General features: G+C 43.6%; 1 protein-coding gene across 7 annotated transcripts in view; it reads right to left on the reverse strand.

The window, feature by feature from the left end:
- Nucleotides 1-22,421, reverse strand: part of LOC146809005 (sialic acid-binding Ig-like lectin 13) — a 550,981-nt gene that overhangs the window by 312,387 nt on the left and 216,173 nt on the right. For all 7 annotated transcript variants that reach the window (XM_085615789.1, XM_085615786.1, XM_085615790.1 and 4 more), the window contains one exon: nt 8,565-8,870. In XM_085615789.1, coding sequence (XP_085471915.1) covers nt 8,565-8,870 — 306 coding nt within the window. The remainder of the gene's footprint in view (nt 1-8,564; nt 8,871-22,421) is intronic.

Raw genomic sequence — 22,421 nt, forward strand, 5'->3', positions numbered from 1 at the left:
AAATGGTTATTTCTACATTATTCATTACCCCGCCGCTATTGTTGATTGTTTTGGGTCTTTGAGTCTGATGACAAGGTCTCTATTATTAAAAACAGTGAGGTTCTCTAATAGGAGTGAGGGAGCATGATTGGATGCAACTGGTAGAAGTTCCCAGTGAAAGGGAAGATGTAGCCTCTTGCAGAAGTGATTAAACAACTGGCAGTGAAAAAAGGAAGTTAGACCTGCAGAAAGAAGCATGGGATACCTTGATAACATGTGGTAAGCCCAAAGATACCAGAGCATTTTGGCAAGAAGTATATTCCAATATTTTATCTAATATGTCAACAAAAGGAGCCTAATCCCCGTTCGATAAAGCCCCTAACATAAGATTTCCTAATTATCCTTTTAATATTTCCTTCTTGTTAAAAGAGGTTGTGGATGCTCTAACTATAAGCCCCTCAAACAAAGAGCCTGAACCAAACTGAGTATATATGGTCCTTTACTAGAATAATATAGAGTTTTGTTCTTTTAAACTTTATTTATAGAGTTTTACAACAGCAGAAACAAAGGAAGAAGAAAAATTGAAAAAAACAAATACAGGGTTAATGACTACAGGAAGTAGTCACCAGCATGTGTATCAAAAATACAGAGTTTACATTAGAGAGCTTAAGGTGAGAAAAAAAGGAAATAAATAATACAAATGACACCAATTGAAAAGTACATTGAAACGGGGAGAAATGGAGAGGAGGACAGAGATGTAATCGTAATAAGGAGAATGCAGCAGGTAAGGTGTCCAAATAAGAAGGACATGGCAACAGGAATTCAATGAAGGTATCAGCAGGAGCATCAGTGATTGCATGGTTACAGTCACATGGAACCCTGTAAGGTAAACATCAGCCCCGGCTGGCCCCCTCTCCCTCTTCAGGATGAAGCAACAAGTTGTCCCGCAACGGTTGCCATATGTTTTTAGGCCTGGAGATTGGTGGCTGTAGAGTAGCACAGGTATCGCTCATGGAATTGTATTACATTAAGTCCCAGAGCCATGCCCTCGTTGTCAGGACAGTGGTGCTGCCCTTTGTAAAGATACCTGCCGCAGGCCAATAATAGAGCGATAGCGACAAATCGCCAAACTCCTGCAGGTAATTGCTTAACATAGTCCAACAATGCCAACAGAGGTGTTGGGACAAGTTCTAATTCAATCATCCGTGATAGTAGCAAAAAAAATTCCTCCCAATATGGTAGTATTGGGGCACAGTTTTATGCCAGATGTGAGAAGTCGGCATGCTTCGTTGCACATCTAGAGCAGCAGTGGGATTTTGTGGAGTCAATTTTGGCTATGAGGTGAGAGGTAGCACATGCCCTGTGTAAGTATTTAAAGTGTAGTAATTTATGTTGGTGATTGTTGGATACAAAAAGTGTCTGTTCACAACAATAGAGCCAGGTAGTGTCCGGTAGCAGGCAACCCAGATCCCTCTCCCACCGCCGGCCTTAGCAATAGCCATGAGTGATATAACCAGGAAATCAAGTGGGCACTACTTGGGAACATAATGCTCATGGTGAGCGTTGGAAAATCCAAAGGCTTTATGGAGGAAGATGGGAGTATGGAGCGAATGGTATTGTGAAGTTTATGTGGAAGAAATCTGTCCATATATGACACACCATTCCCATCCAACAGAGAGGTTACAGTACACAGCCTGGCATCCATGAAAAGGTCACCCAGTTTGTGAAGCTGTCTCACGGCCAAAGTCCGCTTAACCATTGCCTCCGTTGTCATTGGAAGCCAGGGATCGTCGGGAAGCGGAATGTGTGGAAAGTACAGGCGATCAAAGCCAAGGTAGAGCTACCTTTTGTCCTGGCCCAACATGTGGTCAGGAGCGTCTGTATTTCAGAGGGAGTCCTGGGTAGAGTCTTGTGGCATAATAGTGGATAGGGGATAAGGATGAGCATTAGTCCACTCAATCTTCATGTATTGCAATCAAGCATCAGGATGGTACCAATGGTATGCAAAATGTTCCTGTGCAACTAGGTAGTAGAGATTAAAAATAAGGGACCCCTTGTCCGTATCACATAGTTAATGTCTGCCAGCCTATTCTTGGTTTACTACTGGCCCAAACCAGTCTAGTGAGCATACTGCGAAGTGAGTCAAAGAAACTGGTTGTCAAAGCTATTGGAATATTGATGAATAAGTATAAAAAACCGGGGTAGGACCATAATTTTAATGATGGCAATTCTGCCAGCGATGGATGAGGGGAGCTTAATCCAATGATCAATTTGCCAGGATAATCTATCAAGCACGGGTCCATAGTTGAGACGGACAACCTCATCGCTGCTATGGTGGAGGAAGATACCCAAATACCTGGGGGGGGTAAGTGCACCATCGCAAGGGGAACTCAAGAGGTCAAAGAACAGTGCCCTTAGTCAAGGGAAAGACTTGCTATTTAGTCCAGTTAATGGGGAGTCCTAAAAAGCCCCAAAGCAGACCACATCAGGGAGAAGAGGAGAGAGATTAGAGTTGGGGGTCCCCTACAAACAACATCACATTGTCTGCGTATAAGGAAGCCAGAAGAGGGCCACGGTGGAACCGCAAACCATGCGTCAGGTGTCGCTTCTAAAAATGACACACAAAGGGGTCTATTGCAATGATTAATAGTAGGGGCGACAGGGGACATCCCTGCCTGGTACCTTGAGAGAGAGTGTGAACTGCTCGGTTAAGGCTCCATTCACTCCATTCACCCATAGTGAGTGGGGCAGTATACAAAAGTCAAACGAGGTACCGAAATCCCTTTGGAACCCCTAGTTTTGGTAATGTGGGGTGCAAAAACGGCCAGTCAAATGAAACAAATGCCTTTTTAGCGTCTAGTGGAATGGCTGCAGTGGGAAGATCATGATGTATTTGATTAAGGAATGGCAAAGATGGTTTGGTGGTTAACCGATGTGGAGCAATGTGGAACCAATCCAGATTGTAATGGGGTAATGATACTGTCCATAAGTAGGGAAAGATGGGTGGCTAGGATTTTGGCCAATACTTTAAAGTCATGATTTAACAGGGACAGAAGCCTGTAGGAAGAGCAGTTATGTGGTGACTTGCCAGGTTTAAGTAGGAGGGTAATCATCCCTTTGCGCATTGTGGGGGGACGGATTCAGTTTTCTAGAGATTCCACATAGACTTCTTTCAGGTGGGAGATCAATTAGGGTTTATAAGTTTTCCCCCCAAAATACCTGTAAAACCATCTATACTGGGGGTGTGGATGTCACTCAGATCATCGATGGCCTGTGAGACTTTATCACTGGAGCTAGGTGAGGCAAGAACCTGCTGCACCTCTCCTCTATCCAGACCATGGCCACCTCCACCGGGTAGTCAGCAAGTGTGTCATCAGCGGTAGAGCAGCGGGACGTGTAAAAGTGAGTATACTAGGCGAGGAAAGCAGCAGACACGTCCTTGCTGTTTTCAACAGAGGAACCATAGTGCAGCTGGAGATGCATGATAAAAGAAGCTTGATATGGGAGGAGGGTAGAAGCCGAGCCAGTGTTCAGCCAGGTCTCTCGCCCTCATCGTAAAATTGCACCTATGCGTATTTGCCCAGATAATTCACCTCGTGTCTTGCGAGGTCTTGAAAGTCCTGGAGCAACGTAGTGCGGCAGTGCAGCATTGGATGGGGGTAATCCGTTTGGGTCCTTGCATCAAGATCCTTCAGTGCAGTCTCAAGGGTCGCTAGCTCCTGGCTTATAGAGCCGAGTGCCCACGAGTGTTTGATGATGCATATCCATCTCATATAAGTTTTAAAAGCTTCTCAAAGTGTAGATTCATGTAGCACAGTGCCAGCGTTAAGTTAAAAGTACTCAACTATGTCATCCCTAACTTCTACTTTGCAGGGAAGTTCAACGACGCACCCAATCCGCAGTGTTGGGAAACTGAAGGGTCAGGAGTACCAGAGAGTGGTCCAACAAGGTTCGGGGAAGATGCTCAATTTCAATAGCTGAAAGTAATGTACCAGGTGAGGTACCAGTAGTCAAAGCGTGACCACGACCCATGAGGAGCAGAGGAGAAAGTGTAGCCTTTTGTTGAAGAGTAGCAAGAGCGCCAAGCCTCAGAAAGGTCTGCAAGAGGGACGAGAGTGCTTGCACGGAGCAAGTTTGGTCACATAACCAGTGCATGTCGAGCCCACTGTTGGGCAGAGTGTAAGGTTAAAATCACCCCCCATTAGTATAGTGTCTGCATGTAACCGGGGGATATGTACGGAAATGTTCCAAAATAATTCTGGCAAATCTACGTTAAGGGCATAGACACTGACCGGAAAGAGAGATGTGGCGGCAAGATTTCCAGCAAGTAAACCCTCAGGGTCAGCGATGCTCTCACACACTCTCAAACAAACCACCTTGTGAATTAGAAGACCCATTTCCCTGAAAAATGTGCTGTGGTTCACAAAAAAAGATGATCCCCCCAGTGTGATGCAAAAACGATTGGAGGAATGTGGATCACAGTGGGTTTCTTGTAGGAAAGCCACCTGGATTGAATGTTTTGACAGGTAGCACAACACCTGTTGCCCCTCAGGGGATTAGTCAGTCCCCTTACGTCCCAGGTCATACATCGTAATGTTGACATCCAAGATCCCATTGCTGGTGGTATCATCTAACCAAAATAAACGATGAACAAAAATGCAAATGTAGGGATAGTGCAAGATCCACAGCAGGTTGCGTAATCAATACCCTGTAAGAAATTATAGCAAACAGCAATAGCCCAGAATAAACATATTACCCATTCCCCCCACTCACATCGGATAACAAATAACCTGTATCTTGTGAATACCATCATATACCAATCAACAAACAAGAAAAGCAAACAATTGAAGTACTCCTTAGGGGGAGGCAACACTCAGAGGAGACCACCAATTGTCCATAATTTTGATGGGAAAATGAACAGCCCTATCAGAATAAAATATGGACGATGGCAGTAGAGAAAGTTCCAGCGTAATACAGTTATGTAATGAAGGGGCATTACAGTGACAAATAGGCAGGTGAAGCAGAGCGTCCACAGTAGTATGGAAAGGGGGATAATAGGAAGAAACAATATCACGGGTCTGCGGGGTCCAGCGGGGGAAGCAGACACCCCACAGCCACTCAAAGATCCAGATCCACCATGATGTTGCCTCCAGAAGCTCATGGCCTCAGCAGGCAGGCTGAAAATATGGACTTTGACATTGATCTGGATGTGCAGCCGCGCCGGGTACAACATGGTGTAACTCACATTACATTTCTGGAGCTTGTGCTTAATATCAGTAAACCTGTGGCATGCTTCTTGTATGATTGGGGTGAAATCAGGAAAAAAGACAGAGTCATGCCCTGGTGTTGAATACTCCCCTTATGGCGGGCAAGGCAAAGAACAGTGTCCCGATCATGATAATTGAGAAGCTTGGAGATGTTCACACGTGGTGGCATGCCAGGTACCAGGTGTGGAGCCATGCGGCTGTACGTCCTCTCAACCACAAATGCCGATGAGAATGCCTCCCTGCCAAAGAGATCCTCAAGTAGATGCTCCATGTCAATGTTCATGTGGCCAGTGTCAGTGTCTTCTGCTATACAGGCAATGTGGATATTGTTTTGGCGTGATTGCGCCTCTGAATCTTCGGCTTTAGAAGCCACTGTCTTAAGGAATCTCTCGCCCTTTTCAAGTCATTTGGCAGCCTTGGGGCCAGCATCTTCAAGGTTAGATATTTGTTGCTCCATGTTATTGATCCACGTCTCATGCTGCTCAAGTTGTTATGCATACCCTCTAGGCGAGCCGCAAGTGTATCCAAGCATGCATCTATTGACTTAAAGCCGGCTTTCAGGTCAGCGTCCTCCAGCGGTGCAGCATCTGTACCCAAGGGCCCGAGGGGGAACTCCCAGATGCCTTCATCTTCTCCATGATGGGGGTCTTGGTCTCACCAAAAGAGAGTGGGCGTTGTTTGGGATCACTGTGCCCCATCTGTAAGGAATGTGAGTGGGGCTCAGCAATCGTGGCAGGAAGAAGAGGGGAAGGGGTAGGGCTAGCAGGTAGTGCAAGGACACCCAACAGACCAGTGTACTGACAGTGATGAGTTTCCAGTCGGTAGGCCCTAAGGGCAAATGACTCTCAGACACAGAAGGAGGGACGCCGCAGCAGGGAGCAATCTGGGTTCCTCAGTGAGCATTAAGGGATGAACGGTAACCCAGTTTACATATTGTGGGGTTGCCTTTTCACATTGTAGTTTTTCGATTTTGCCAGGCAGTAGGGTCCATCTTTAAGTCTGCTTCAAAACTGGGGGAAAAAACAATATTTCCACTGCTTGAAATATATAAAAGGAAATATATCCCAGTTTTGGCTCATGGAACAGGTATTTGGGGCTACAGGGATGCTCTGCGACTTGAGGAGACCAGGGTCTGCAGGAGGTTATTGTGGATCCAGATGTCTAGTCCCTACTCTACCGATCAGGAAATGAGCCTGAAGTATGTCGGGGATCATATGAAAACTTGTTTCGCTGATATTCCAGGTCTCGATAAGGTGTAATGAACATGCCCAGCTCAACAAAGAGGTTATCAAAGACTGCTTAACCTGCTACAGAGGAGGAGAAATTACCTGGCTTAAATACATTTGGGATACTTTGCTTAGTAAAGATTACTCATCTCTTTTTTCATTCCCACAAGAAATATGGAAAGTAGATGTGAGAAGGATGGCTGCAAACTTTAGGGCTGCAAGGCTTAGCAGCTTCGTGCACTTACCTCAGCTCGTTGTTTGAACTTTACACTCCCGATACCAATGCCCACACTGTCTGCAAACTGTCTCGATCTATATTTTAAGGCTTTTTCTAATTTATTATTTATGGATATGCACAATGTTTTGTATATACAAAGGTTTATGTTAATCATGCATAATAAATGCATTATTATTAGATGCAATAATACAAGAACTTGTAATTTGAAATACGACAGGCCGGCAGGCTTTGTCAAGAGATTAGAACATTAATATATAACATTCAGACCTAATGTTTTTGTCAAGGTGCAATTACAACAAGGAGGGACCAAGAGCGCATTCAGGTCCAGCATACATGCTCCAAACGAACACCAGTAAGCTAATCGGTAAGCAGTTCCTATGGGGGTTAATAAAGGCAAAGGAAGTTTCTAAGAGATTCTTACAAGCCAGGTTAGATGGAAACAGAGGGGTGGTTCATTTTTGGAATTAGAGCACTCGCACACTCTCACAAGTGTCATGCTTCATCATAGGGCTTTTGCTCCTCATCGAGCTGGTGCTGCAACGTCGGGCACCCTCTAGCGGGCTCTTTGCCGGAGATCTTTTTCCAAAGCTGTATGTGAAGTGCCTGTGAAGGGCCCTACATGTAGATGTGTAACAAGTCAATGTTGGGGTAGTGAGTGTAGGTGACTAAAAAGGATCAGGCAATAGCTCAAGACTAAAGACTTTTATTTCCGTGGGTTCACCTGTCTGGTTAAAAATGTGTGCGTCACCGATGGAGGCAATGATCTCTGGTGGCTTCCTAATATCGTGGGGTTGACACGTTTCTTGCCTATGGTTGTCAGTAAATGATCCGTGGCAATTCTTCAGGACCAAAAAATAGGAAAATTTAAACTGCACAAAGCTTGGAACCATAAGTGTAGTGAATGTGATCCAAGTGGTGTGGTAATCCTAATAATATACCATAAGAACCTGGTTAGGCTGGCTTTAGAAACCTAACGAGGTTGACCCTATTAGGGTTACGTTTGTTCCTCCTGGAGGGCATCTACAGAGCCACACTGTATTACAGCGTAATCATCCTGGCGATAATCTCGCGGCGACCTACCTTGTCTCCAGCGCCTCGGGAGTGTCAAGGGTGACAACAGCAGCATATATAAAGCAGACCTACGCCCTTGTCAAACAGTTACCATATTAATAGATCAGCCACATGCCTTAGTGGATGACTAAAACCAATGGAATCAATAGCCATAATCCAATGTATTCATTATTAATATACACAACGCAGATGATCAATAGTAATTGTCACGAACATATTTTTTTTAAATAAAGCTCTCCTGGGGTCATGGATTCAATGATGCAGGAGATATGGAGCATTTTTCTTAGAGCCCAGCAACTATTGCATCTCCCTAGCTCGTAGCAGTGGAAACACACAAATAATCCAATCAAAACGATGATTTGCAACATTTTTGCTAGGTCACGTGGTGTCTCGAACGCACTAGATGCACCTGTCTTACTGGCATGAGGACGAGTCGAGGAGGTAATGGAAAATGCTCTAAATAAAATTGTTTTTGTTTTTCTATCAAATCCTACTTTACAGCATTATTCGTCAGCTATTTTTTTTTTTTTAAAGATTTGCCAAATTTGGTATTTAATGTAGATGTAAAAAGCACGTGTCCTGGAGTTGATAAAAAAACTGTCTTCGAAAACACTGCAGCTATCTAAGTATTACACTTACCTGTTGCTCGTTTTCAGACTACATCACGCCTATGTTGGCACAAAGCACTGTGGCTGAAACCGGCCAGGAAGCTAGTGGTACTTTTATCTCATTGACATGTCATGGACGTGTTATTCTGTGAGAGTGGATAAAAGCTGCACTTACATCCAACATTCAACGTGACGTCTCTGTTACTGGATGCCCCCACGGCTGGGAAATACACGAAGCAAGACAGACGGTTCTTGTTATGGCCCCTCAAGGCAGTGAAAGTGATAGCAGATGTATAGGTTCTGGTACCATCTGGATTATGAGTATCATCAAATATGTCATAATATTCGAACTGTGACTCGGAGCTCCAGGTAATCTTCGGGGCGGTGCCGGAGCACCTCCCGGGCGCCGTGCACTTCACCGTCACCGTTTCACCCTCCATCACTCCTTGAGGGAGAGAGATTTCTGGCTGGTCCCGAAGACCTAATAACAGAAAAATACATAACGTCATTTTCTATAAAGTAAAGTGCACCATCTAGGTAGCTACAGCTATAAAGAAGCTTTGAGGAAGACAAAAGGTCTGAATATTGTGTAAGGGTTGTGTTATCGTAGTACAATATGGGTTTGTTTGCTGCACACACAGACAACTCACAGTCACCATCATCATAAAAAACTTGTATTAGATTTTACAATAAAATCATACAAGTACGTAAAAGAATCCATCAAGATAAAAAGACATAAATACATTTTAAGGCATACCATACAACTGGGAGTAACCTCTATCGTAGCGCCTTATAATCCCCAAAAGGAGACATTGATATATTATAACATATTAACTGTGGATTTAAAAAGTTTAAGAACAAAAGAGTTGGCCTGACCTTATCAAAGCCATTGCTTAAAAAAAGTGGTTTTAAAAATGTATGTCGGATCTGTGCAAACATAGCGCACACAGTCGAGCAGGCGCGCATTCTACATCCAGGACACACACAATGATGCCCATACACACAGACAGCACAGAGCCATACATGCTCACTGTGGCGGAGGGATACATGTAAGAATAGTGATGCGGCCGGAAGGACGGCTGTTTGAGGAGTGCAGCAGCAGGTGGCTTGAACGGCTGGCAAGGTGGGTGGAGGAGCCTAAGTGCAAATCGCTGATAGGGGATGGATCCATGAATATGTAAATGTGGGTGCGGGCTGATAGATAAAAACATTTTGAAGGAATGAGAGGGATAAAGTGCTTTCTAGATAGACCTAAAGGTAGAGACTAGACGAGGCAGCCTCAAAATCAATCATTGACAATTCCAATAGGCCTGCTTTATTGTGCTGCACCCTACCCTCCTATAGCAGACCTCTCACCAGGCATGGTTTGTACCCTGCACTGTGCACTTACAGGCACACTTCTCACCCAGCACTTATAAATGGGCACTCCTCACACAAACACACAATTTGCCCTGAACTAGCAGCTTTCCTTGCTCACCACACAGTCACACAGGCATACCTCCTCCCATCCCCCATCACACACAGGTACACCTCCCATGCTGCACCCACATGTTCACACTGCTTCCCCTGCACTCTCAAGTGCACGTCGCTACCCTGCACTCACATGAGCACACTGAACATCCTACAGTGACATGGGCACACCTCTCACCATGCATGCATGTACCCTGCACTCACAGGCACACTACTTACACAGGACTTATACATGCACATTCCTCACAGAGTCACACGGTTTCTGCTGAACTGACAGTTTTCCTTGCTCACCACACCCTCTCCCAGGTACACCTCCCATACAGCAACTACATGTGCACACTGCTCCCCCTGCACTATCAAGGGCACTTCACTACCCTGCACTCACATGATTACACTGCACACCCTACAGTGCCATGGGCACACCTCTCACCAAGCAATAAAACAGACACAGGCTGTTATCTGCATTCATAAAGGCACACCACCCTGAATTGAGAATATAGAATATACTCAGTTAGAGAATAAGCAATAAAGAGGCCCAGAAAGTGTTTTTATTCTGACATCATTTACTATTTGCGAAGACAGAATGATACATAAAAGGCAGATTCTTCTGGGGAACTGCTGCAGACTATTTCGACCCTCTTGTTTTATTCCCTCTCACACTGCATAGAGAGGGGATTATGTACATGAAACCAGTGACACTATCTGTGCGGTACTGGAGGGTGTGAAGAGGTTTTAGCAGGGTAGGCTTATTTTTTAACACCATTTCTGATGAAAATAGCATTTACACCTGTTTTCACGTATCCCAGATGAATGATGAACATATATCCGACGATCATGACTTGAGATGGGAAAATGTTTTATTATTTTCAAAATAAACCGGCACATTATCTTTGATATAAGGCTAAAATTGCTCTGATTTTGAAATCTCTCTTTTTTTTGTCATTTATTTGACAAGTTTTATACAGCACAACATGCCCCTCGAGGGTATCAAAGCACTTTACAAATGATGAAGCAGAAATGTATAGAACCCATAGTGCTATGAACTAGAGTAGTACAGCATAAGGCAACACCCCAGCGTTTTGACCCCTCAATGTTAAGACAGATGGATAAAAAAAGACAACAGCATGACAAGCGGGTAATAATTGCATAATCTAGAACAGTACAGGCTAAAGCAACAACCCAGAGGAGGGTGGTGACACTTAATGATAATACAGATAAATCAGAAAAGGCAATACCCTATCAAGTGGGCAATAACCATACTGTCATAATCTAATACAGTACAAGATCAGGCTACACCCCGGACAAGGGAGATGTCATCACAATACTGGAACAGATGGCATAACCAGATAGCAGTGATCCAGAGTGTAGTTGACAAGTCATAATATGCTTGGAGAGAGGAGTTTTTAGGGTCTAGGGCAGATATTGTGTCATAATTAGTAGTTTGACTTCTTTCTTGAAAGAAGAATTTAAAGGATTCATTCTTATTTCAGGACGTACGGAGTTCCAAATTCTCATGGAGATGTCAGAGAAGGCTCTGTTGTAGGTTTTCTTTTTGAAGAATCTCTGTGGTTTCTGCAATAGAGTGCTGGAACTTATAGAAGATCTGGAGTTCAAGCATCTGAAATAGGCGGCTAGCGGTATTAAAGTGTAGAGCTTTGTGATTCATGCATTCAATTTTCAAATGAATGCTTGATTCATAGGGGAGCCATTGAGGGATTTCAAATCAGGGGTGATGGGATTATTTCTTTTTGATCCAGCCTTCTTTCAATCTGGGTGAGCCACAGAGGGTGGCACTTCCATAGTCTAACCTGAGAATCACTAGTGCTTGGACAGAAGACTTGAAGTTGTAGCAGAGGAGGAAGGGTTTTAATTTCCATAAGATGTTCATTTGGAGGTTTGCTACTTTAATGGCAGCACTAATGTGCCCCTGGATATTACGATTCTTTACAAGAGCTATTACCAGTGATCTTGCCGAGTCAATAAATTGTGGTAGGCAGTTGAAAGCTGTTAGTTGCTTCATCGATTCATTAATGATGGATGGCTGATTGGGTGGGGTGATTAGGAGGAATTCAGTTTTAATAGTGTTAAGTTTGACGTGGTTGCATGACAGCCAATTTTGAGTATTTTGTAGAGTTAAGCTGAGGGATCTGATGTCTTCAGCGGAGAAGAGTTTCAGGTAAAAATGAATTGGATATCATCGGTATGCACGTGGTATTGGATATTGGTTGAACTCAGAATTTCTGTTAGTGGCTCCATGACTAAGTTAAAAAAGTATAGGTGAGAGGCAGGAACCCTGTGGGACCCCCAATGTGACCAGAACGGTCTTAGACAGGAACTGGTTTGGCTTGACTTTTTGAGTTCTGTTTTAGAGATATTAGGTGAACCAGTTTAGGACAGACCCTGAGAATCCATTCCTGTGTTCCAATAGGCCTAGTAGGTAGTCATGCTTAACCGTATCGAATGCAGAAGAAAGGTCAAGGAGGATTAGTAGGCATGATACTTTTCGATCCAAGATATTTAGTACATCATCCACTATGTTTGTAAGAGCTGATTCAGTGCTATGCCCCAGGCAGAAACCAGATTGGAATTGGTCAAGAAGATGGAATTGTTCAATGTGGTTACTTAGTTGGATGCGTACACATTTTTCATGGAGTTTCGCCAGAGGTGGAATGTTGGAGATAGGGCAAAAATTATTTAGGTCAGTGTGTTTTTATTTAGGTCAGTGTGTGTTGGAGATAGGGCAAAAGTTATTTAGGTCAGTTAGTTTTTTAGGGCAGGGGTGACCTGCCCAGACTTTAGACAGTCTGTGACTTTGCCTTACCCTAGAGAGGCGTTTACGATCTTGGTCCAAAGTGGGAGCATGCACACTTTGATCTCATTGAAGAAGTTGGTGGGAAGTTGATGGTTGAAGTGGTTTAAAGGTTTCAAATCTGATAGAATTTTGAGAATGGCAATTTCCTCAACAGATTTTAAGGAGTTCTATGAAGAGTTGTTTTTGAGGATGTATCCCGGTTTGCATGAGGGCACAATGATTCAGGAGGGGGCAGGCTGGAGTGATGTAAAAAAGACAATGTTCCACTGCATCTGCAAAACAGATCTCATATTTTCTGTCTTCTCAAGGAAGAATGAAGCAAATTATTCGCAGTTAGGTGGTGGACTGGATTCAGATGAGGAAGATTGGGAAGGACATTTGATTGAAGTTTAGCAAGCTCACATAATTTTTGTGGCCGGTTTCTGACTTGATCAAGATGGATTCTGAAGAAATTTGCTTTTGAGTTTCTGATGCATTAGCAACATGTATTCCTCAGTGATAATAAATGTTTGCGGTGTTCAAGGGGAGATGAGGATCTCCATCTTCGTTAGGCTAGTCTCAAGTTGTGTCTTTCAGTATTGAGGCTGCCATTGTACCATGGTTTAGAGTCTCTTGTGGATATTCTTTTTAGCTGTAGGGGTGCTATTGAGTCTAGAATATTCTTCATGGAGCAAGTGTACTGGTTTGTAAGATCTTGGACATTTAACATATCTACAGGAGGCGGTAGGATGGTATTACTGAGAGATGTCAATTCATTAAAGTTGATGGGCCCGATTCACAGAACTAACTTAAGACAAAATCCTAAACTTACTACCATTTTCGTATTCACAGAAGGCACTTACTCAATTTGGTATTCACAGAAGACACTTAATCATTTCGGTATTCACAGAAGTTAGGAGTCCTAACTTTAGGACTCCTAAATGCCTTCTGTGAATACCAAAAGTCTTAAAATTAGGATTTTTCTCAGTTTAGGAGTCCTAAAGTTAGGACTCCTAACTTTACTACTACTGAACTGAGAAAAATCCTAATTTTGAGGCTTTCGGTATTCACAGAAGGCATTTAGGAGTCCTAAAGTTAGGAGTCTTAACTTTACTACTACTAAATTGATAAAAATCCTAATTTTAAGACTTTCGGTATTCACAGAAAGCATTAGGAGTCCTAAAGTTAGGAGTCCTAACTATACTACTACTAAACTGAGAAAAATCCTAATTTTAAGACTTTCGGTATTCACAGAAGGCATTTAGGAGTCCTAAACTTAGGACTCCTAACTTCTGTGAATACCGAAATGACTAAGTGCCTTCTGTGAATACCAAAATGAGTAAGTGCCTTCTGTGAATACCAAAATGGTAGTAAGTTTAGGATTTTGTCTTAAGTTAGTTCTGTGAATCGGGCCCGATGTTTCTCAAGCTTTTTTAATAAGAATTTTGGGGGGGAGTATTATATAGCGCGAACTAGAGCCGAGAAAACAGTTATCAGAGCGCTTTACATGAGCACCAATTTCGTTACAGAAGGACACATTAATTTTTGTTAGATGTTGAGCGTCGTTGCCGAGTTACGAACCCGGGTCCCCAACTTCGACGTCCACCGCTCTAGCCGTAAGGCTACATCCTCTCCCCATGCTACTTTTCCATATTTTAGGTTTCGTTACTTGAAAAGTATTTCTTTTCATGGGTTCAGAGATGACGAATGTGATGTGGTAGTGGTCAGACCGGTCACAGGTGAGGATAGATTCCAGTTGGATAGATTTAGCTTTCACGATGATACGATCTAAGGTGGCTCTCTTGTTATGTCTGGGGCTGTCACAGAATTGTGTCAGGTTGAGGTCAGCAAGAACGTTTTAAGGCTGTTTCCTACAGGGTTATTCAAATCATTCCAGTGGAGGTTGGAGTCTCCAAAGAAGATATAGGTACCGTGTTGAGCAGGGTTAGTTGTGATGATTTCCATAAATTGTTCTAATAAAGTAAGATTATCTCCAGACGGATGCTATATTGTGTGTAGTTTGCATATTGATCTGTTGTTGCAGGCAATTTGATGCAAAGGTATTTGCATGACTATAGAACAGAGGATTGTGACTTTTTAACTGAAAGGCTGTGCTACGGTGAATGCATCCAATGCCTCCACCTGGTCAACCTGATCTATCTAATCTAGTGATGTTGTTACTAGGAGGGACTAGTATGTCAAGGATAGGTGCAGAGGAAGCATTTAGCCTGGTTTCAGTCAAGATAAGGAGGTCAAGGTGATGAGCAAGAGGAAGGTCAGCATGTCTTGCAGCTGATCTGCAACTGAGATACATATATTTCAAATGGAATTTTGCAATAGCTAGGGTAGTATGACTGAGGATAACTTACTTAAGGTTGATCTTGTTTATTGCTCTGTAGTTGGGCTACGATCTCTATGTGGGTTTGCAAGGATAGATTGGATTTGACCTCGATTGTATATGATCTCAGAGTGAGATGAGTTATATGTAGGAGGAGGGAATGGATATATTCAACGGATAGTGAATCTGTGTCTTTTAGTCTAATGGCCCTAGAGGGTGCACTGGGGTAGGGAAGCGTTCTCCAACTCAGGTCTGGGATCTTCGAAGAGGGTGAGATCAGGTTGGTTGGGAAGTGTTCTGGAGGCAAGAAGACGTGGTTGTTAGGTTGGCCCTTATTATGATTAATCAATCTCGTATTCCTGAATTGCCAGCAACAATTAGTGTATTGAACGGTGATGTTTTTTATTTTATTTTGTATTTATAACGTTTTATATAGTGCAAAGATGACCCGTGAGGGTATCAGAGTACTTTACAGGTGACCAAAGTAAGAGACATGTAGTAAACAATAGAAAAGTTTCATATATGAGAGAAGTACAATCAGAGAAAATTAACGAGTTGAAGAACGTATCTCCATAGGAAATCATCAAGATAGTAGTCAGGATCAACAAATGAATAAACTTCAAGGGTCAGATTACGAGACAAAAGGTGTGATCAAGGGCAAAAATGTGTTTATCAGAAGCGTTTTCATTTCTTTTTTGGAGGAGGGGTAGACGGAATCAGATGGATTTCCTAAGGCAGAGGGTTCCACATTTTTGGGGTGATACCACAGAAGGCTCTGTTGCAAGATTTCCTTTTGTGGGAAATCTGTGGTTTCAGCATCAGTGAGTGGTTCCTTCGTGAGGATCTGCATCCGTCAGATAGTGCTCGTTTTGGTGCCAAATATCTGGGGCTTTTGAAATGTATGGCTTTATGAGTCATACATGCAATTTTTTGTTGTATTCTTGCCTCATAAGGGAGCCAGTTCAAGGATTTTAGATACAGGGAGATGTGTTTATTTCTTTTTGTTCCTGTGATGAGTTTGGCAGCAGCACTAAAAGAGGCCCTTAGAGGGGCCAGCTTGGACGTAGGCAGACAGAGTGTAGCACTTCCGTAATGCAGCCAGGGAATGATTAGAGCTTGGCCTGCAGAATTAAGATCATCATGGAGTAGGAAGTGTTTTAATGTTCTTAAAATGCTCATCTGATAATTCGCTCCAGTGGTGGCTGTACTAATGTGATCCTGCATGTTCAGGTATTTGTCCAGTGTAATTCCCAAAGATCTTGCAGACTCTATATTGTGAAGTGAGCAGTTGAGGGCAGTTAGATGCTTCATCCATAGGTCGATCCTGAGATTGTCGTTGGATGGGGTAGTGAGGAGGAATTCTGTTTTGACAGCGTTTAGTTTGAGATGGTTGCGAGTAAGCCAGTTCTAAGCATTTTTTAGAGTTGTGTTGAGGGACATGATGTCTTTTGGGGAGGAGATTTTCAGGTACGGTTGGGTGTTGTCTGTGTACATATGATAATGAATGTTAGAGGATTTTAAGGAGATTGCTAGAGATTCCATGAATAAGTTGAAGAGAGTGGGAGAGAGGGACGACGCCTGTGGTACCCTTAGGATGACTGCAATGCACTTGGACAAGGATTGATTAACCTTGACTCTTTGGGTTCTGTCATGGAGGAATGAGGTAAACCAATGTAGAATGGTCCCTTATAACCCCGTCCTCCGTTCAAGTAAGTTTAGAAGACTGTTGTATTTAACAGTATGCAGTGTGTGGACGGGGCTGGTCTAAACTGGCTTACCTCTTATCTGCAGGGCTGTAGTTTTCAAGTAACACAACCCCCACATGCCTCTAAAAAAAATTCTTTACCACAGGGGTTCCCACAGGGCTCAATTCTGAGCCGTACTCTTTTTAATTTGTATGTGGCCCCTTTAGCCAGAATTGGGGAAAAACACGGCGTCACCATAGTGTCATATGCAGATTACACGCATTTAGTGGTCACCCTGACTCCTAAATAGGTGCAAGCAGCCAGTTGGCGTTGGTGAATGGGAGGGCAGGAGATGGTGGAAAGAAGGACAGTAAAAAATTGTGCTATCAAGTGTGTAGGGAGAGCACACAAAGTGGCTAGGGCTGGCTGCGTCATTGAGCTTTTTTCCCCTTTTGTCTTTTGGAAGGAGGAAGAAAGGAGAAGAAACAGTATCTAGAGGGTATGGGGAAGCTAAAACAGGGACCTGGCAGGTAGTGTAGGGGAGAAGAAATAGGCAGGACAGAGTGGTGGGAGAGAAAAGAAGCAACATAGATGTGGGTGGGGGAAAATCTAAAGAAGCAACATGGACTAGAGGTGGGTGGGAGTAAAAAGAAACAACATGGGTGGGGGAACATTAAAAAGAACAACATAAATGGGAAGTAGGGGTCAGAAAAGAAACAACATGGCTGGGGATAGTGAAGGGGTGGGAAAAGAAGCAACATTAGAAGAAGCACGTTTTTGAGAAACTGATATGGGTGACGACCTGAAATCATAAGCACACATGGAGTGCTTGAACACAAAAAAGTCACTGTAAAAGCAGTGGAAGGACACCAGTATTTCGTTCATGCTCCAGGTGAGGCCAAACATAAGAGGAGGGCATGACGCAGGCATGCCATGACTAACGGGAACAAAGCAAATGAGAGCGACACTGAAACTAACAAATGGTAAGCTATGGGTGGGCTGTTGTCCCACTGAATGTAAACAAAATGTCTCGAAGCACCAGCGCATGCGCAGTCTAGGCAAGGCCTAAAAACTGTATCATTCAGTGTGACTTGTAAATGATGGAGATAAATGTTGAGATAACTATGTGCAAAAGCATATGATAATGGTGTTACTACACACCATGCCTCATTTGTCCGGCAAAAATACTAAATGGGGAGGTAAATTTAATTGTATTTCTGCTCTCAGGTTGTACCACTGAATTTAGCACTATTTTCTGACCTAATTCATTTCAGTAAATGAAATGTTGTAGTATGTTTTGAACAATGATACTTTTATTTTTCCTCACTGTACTATGTTGAAAAGTCAGCTCACAATGGTTTAATCCGGTTTTACATGACCTGAATGCTTTGTTATAAGTACGATCTCAGCCATATAATACATACCAAACTCTATGCCGTGTTAGCTGTTATAAAAAAGAAAACTAATTAGTGACTCAATTTAATAAACTGGTTATCACATTTTAAACAAATGCGTTTGCAAATCATCCTCTTTGATAAGAAGTGTGTTCATACAATAAATATTAGGAGGCTACAAGTTCTAAGTTCACTCCTTAATAAATACATGCTAAATAAGCTCAGGTAGATATTACAACAGAGAAACCTGCTTCAAAATGGCACACATGCAGTGAGAAGTGCTATATAAGAACAAATTATCATTACAACTGACAGGCTGGGTCACGCTTACACCAAAACTGAAACCTGAGTTCGCACCATCCTGAACACATGCAACAACTGTTGCACATACCATCCTGGTTTGTGTACAGTACAGGCAATAGGGCAGCTTTCCTGTCCAACACAGGCTCTATGCTTCAATGGCTTTGCCTATGTTTGTCAGTGTTAGAGATAGTATTGTAATGCTTTTCTCCTTCAGGGTGCAGCCCTACCATCTGTGAGGAGTAACATAATGCTAGAAGCCTTTGCCCACGCTGCTAATTATTTAACTTAGCAGTGTCCATGAAAACACAACTTTGGTGTTTTTAAGAACACTACCAGTGCAGGGGTCAGCCCTCTAGACCTCTGCTCTAAGCTCCTGATGGCAGGAGGGGGGGCTGAGGTGGATGAGAAGTGATTCATCCACAGAGTGTTTTTATTTTTAAACACAGCACGCTGTTCATGAATATCTGGAGTGAGCATGCGAGGGGTATACTTCAATTATGATTTCCTCACACAGACACAATCCATTTCATTTAGCAGACACACTTGGCATACCTCAGGCAGAAGACTATATCTGCTAAAGTGGGGCTGCCGGGCCTCATAACAGTCCATCCCTGAGGCCAATGAGGAGCCACCAAAGAGTTTTAGCAGCAGGATCTTCAGCACTTCTTACAGTGCTGTGCTCCCACTCCTAACAAGAAGCTGGGAAGGGGCTTAGAGTAGGCCTTCCTGTCAATTCTGGCCATGCTGCTCTGTATAGCTCCTCATTGAGAAACATGGCTTGCTGGTTCCAATGTCCAGCACGAGATGCTTGCTGTGCTGCTGCACAGAGCCTTTAAGTTACCAGCAAAAAAAGAAAGGTAAGTAAAAAATACAGTGCTGTTTATCTGTGCATGTGTGAATGAAAGTGTGTTTGTGAGGGATGGCGAGAGAATAAAATAGAGTGAGAGTGTGTGTTTTAATATAGTATGTTTGAGAGTGATTATGAATGAGGGTGAAGGAGTATATAAAGCGGTGTGAGTGAGTTAGAACGAGTGAGAAAAGGGTGATTGTGAGAGGGAGTAGGAGTGAATCAGGGATGTCTCTGTAAATGGTGCTAATGTATACAAAAAAGTGATGGTGGATTGCTTGAATTAATCTCAGCCACTGGAAATTACTCAGGGTAGCATACCAGTCCATTGTTATTTTACACACCGTGCCACCTCGGTTTGGACCCAACCATATGCAAATCAGCGTTGAACCTGCTCCAATGGGAACAGTTCAGCTCAAACTGCCAGGCCAGGACCTCCCTGAAGCAGAGCACAAGCAACCCGAAACCAATGTCACCCTTATTAGGGCTCATCAGTCTGGTATAGTTTGGTTCCAAAGACATAGCATGCATGGGACCCATGTCAGGGAATATATCTGACCCACTTTGGACAGCATGCTTAAGTATATTCAGAAGTGTATAGATAGCTTGAGAACATGGCGCCTGCCGGCTGAGCAGATGCGCGCGCCTGTACCTCTCTCCTCCTACCGCGCGGCTTTAGCTAGAATACCACTCACCTAGCTAACTCTCCGATCCCCCTCTCTTCCTGTTTTGGCGTATGGAGGAAAAGTCACCGATTCTGGCACCCATAGCGGAGACGGATGACCTGGAGCCTTGGCATCCCCCGCCCGCCCTGCCTCTCACGCTGGTGTGCTGCCGCCCTGGAGTTGAGGCGCAGCCGTAGAGCGGCGGATCGCGGCCTCCTCCGGGTGAATAGCGGCTGCGCCAGCATTGGGCATTTTTTTGGAGCTGCGGGAGTGGAAGCTGAGAAAAAAGATTGTGCTGGGAATATTTCGACAGCCCCAGCCTCCCCCACAGTCTCCCACACAGTTGCTATTACCGCTTCCCACTGTTAGGAGTTATCTCCTTCATTTGGAAAATTTGACGCCCAGATGGATCAGCACTCTCAATCACCCCTACATAGTCAGGGCGACCAAGACGACCAAGATGGTGGGAGGCTTCCAGGAAAAGGAGGTAACATCACCACTAAATTAAAAGAGAGGCAAGGTAAGAAAGTTGGCAAAACTGTGTTTGGAAGGGAAAAAGGGCAATCCAAGGAAAAGGGAGTAGTGAGGGGTGACCAGTCAGTGGGGGAGGGAGCTAAAACCATTACAACTATCCCTGGTATATCTAAGATTACCAACCTGTCCTGTGAAAACTCAGCCTTTCAGAATTACCAAGTTAAAGGCAGGAGTATACAAAGAGGGAAGAGTAAGGCTGTATCCAACATAGTGAAGGTCACCCCCTCATTAAGGTCTTTTTTTAGGGTGCAACCAGAGGTCTTACTCATCACAAAGCAGGGGGTAGAACAGGCTGAGATGCAATCTACAGGTTTATCAGGGGGGGACTCTGTGCTACCCATGACGGCCACTGTCCCCGTCACCGACTCGAACACAACTACTAAAACTGCTGCTGCCCCCGTTGTTGAAACTGATGCTGCCACTACTGCTACTGCTGGTCAGAATTTGGACGGAGCTGGGTTGGAAACAGGATTAGGCCTGAGCAATTTAGAGCAGATCGGGCCCCCTTCTTCGTCATTTCCACTCTCAATGGAAACCCTATTTGCATCCTTAAAGGAAGATATTAAGCAAGGTTTTGCCGTATCAGCTTCCAATCAGGGGGAGATCAGGAGCTCATGTGAGATATTAGAAAGGAAAGTGGATCTCCTAAACACTAGAACAGAATCCCTTGAGCATTCAGTCGAGGAGTTAAAGTCCCACTTAGGGATAGCAGAGGCAAAAATCCAAGAGCTACAAAAGGGCGAGGCCGTGTTGCGCGAAAGAATGGAAACGTTGGAAAATAATTCCCGTAGGAATAACCTCCGTATTTTGAATATCCCAGAAGGGAAAGAGGGCTCCGATTTAAGAAATTTCATGGTAAACATATTAAAGGAAGCCCTCCCACTCGATGATTAAGAAGATTCCTTGACAAAAGATATACAGAGAATCCACAGGGACCCTTTGCGGTTAAATCCAAATAGGACTAAGCCGAGGAAAATTCTCATTAACTTCCTAACTTATGCCGTGAAAGAAAAAATTTGGAACTTGGCATTAAAAATGAAAACAGTAAAAAGCAAGGATTTCACCTTTGAAGTTTGTTCAGACCTCTCAAGGAACACACTAGAAAGACAGCGGGAGCTCGGGAGAAGAATGGACAATTTTAAGAAGATCGGCGCTACGGTGCTACTTAAATTGCCTGCCTTTTTGAAGGTAATGCATAATAACAAAATGCATAACATCAGGTCCATTCAGGAGGCAGACGAATTACTGGATAGCATCGGTAAAGGGCCCCCGTAAGCAAACCAATCATTAAGTTGTGTTTTGAAGGTCGAGGCGAGGGTTACTACCTCCGGTTTGTGAAAAAAGGGGGAAAAAAAAGGGAGGAAGAGAAAGGGAGAGATTAAAAATATATATATATATAAATATATATATATATATATATATATATATATATATATATATATATATATTACCTACTGGCGGTCGCCAGTAGGTAGTTATAGTTAGGACCACGTTTCCATAGGAAATCCGCAACATTCTATTTTGAATAACTTTTGCGCCGGTCGACGAATCCTCGCGAAATGTTCAAAATAGGTGGGACGCTACGCTCCGCTCCTACCCTGAAAGTCTCGGGGGGATTCGTCAAGCGGGGGCTGAGATAAAAGGGGGGTCCCAAAACGCGTTTTTCCCATGCATTTTTCCATAGGACCTTTAGACACAGCTACAGCCCGAACGGCTGAACAGAATTACTTGAAATTTGGCAGAGAGGTAGTCCTCAGGTCAAGGAAGTGCCTTTTGTAGGTTTGGTGTAAATCTGTTCAGTAGATTCTGAGAAAATAGCATTTAAATCAATATATATATCTGTGACAGCTTACGGTGCGCTTACGGTGCGCTTACGGTAAGCTTACCGTACGCGTACGGTGACGTGCGCGAGCGCGATTCTGATTGGCTGTTAGATCTTAGTAAACATTCGAATCGGTCGAAACCAGGAAGCGGCGGCCGCCATTTTGTGTGTTTCACACAGAAA

The sequence above is a fragment of the Triturus cristatus genome, chromosome 7 (assembly GCF_964204655.1).
Source record: "Triturus cristatus chromosome 7, aTriCri1.1, whole genome shotgun sequence".
Classification (NCBI taxonomy): Eukaryota; Metazoa; Chordata; class Amphibia; order Caudata; family Salamandridae; genus Triturus; species Triturus cristatus.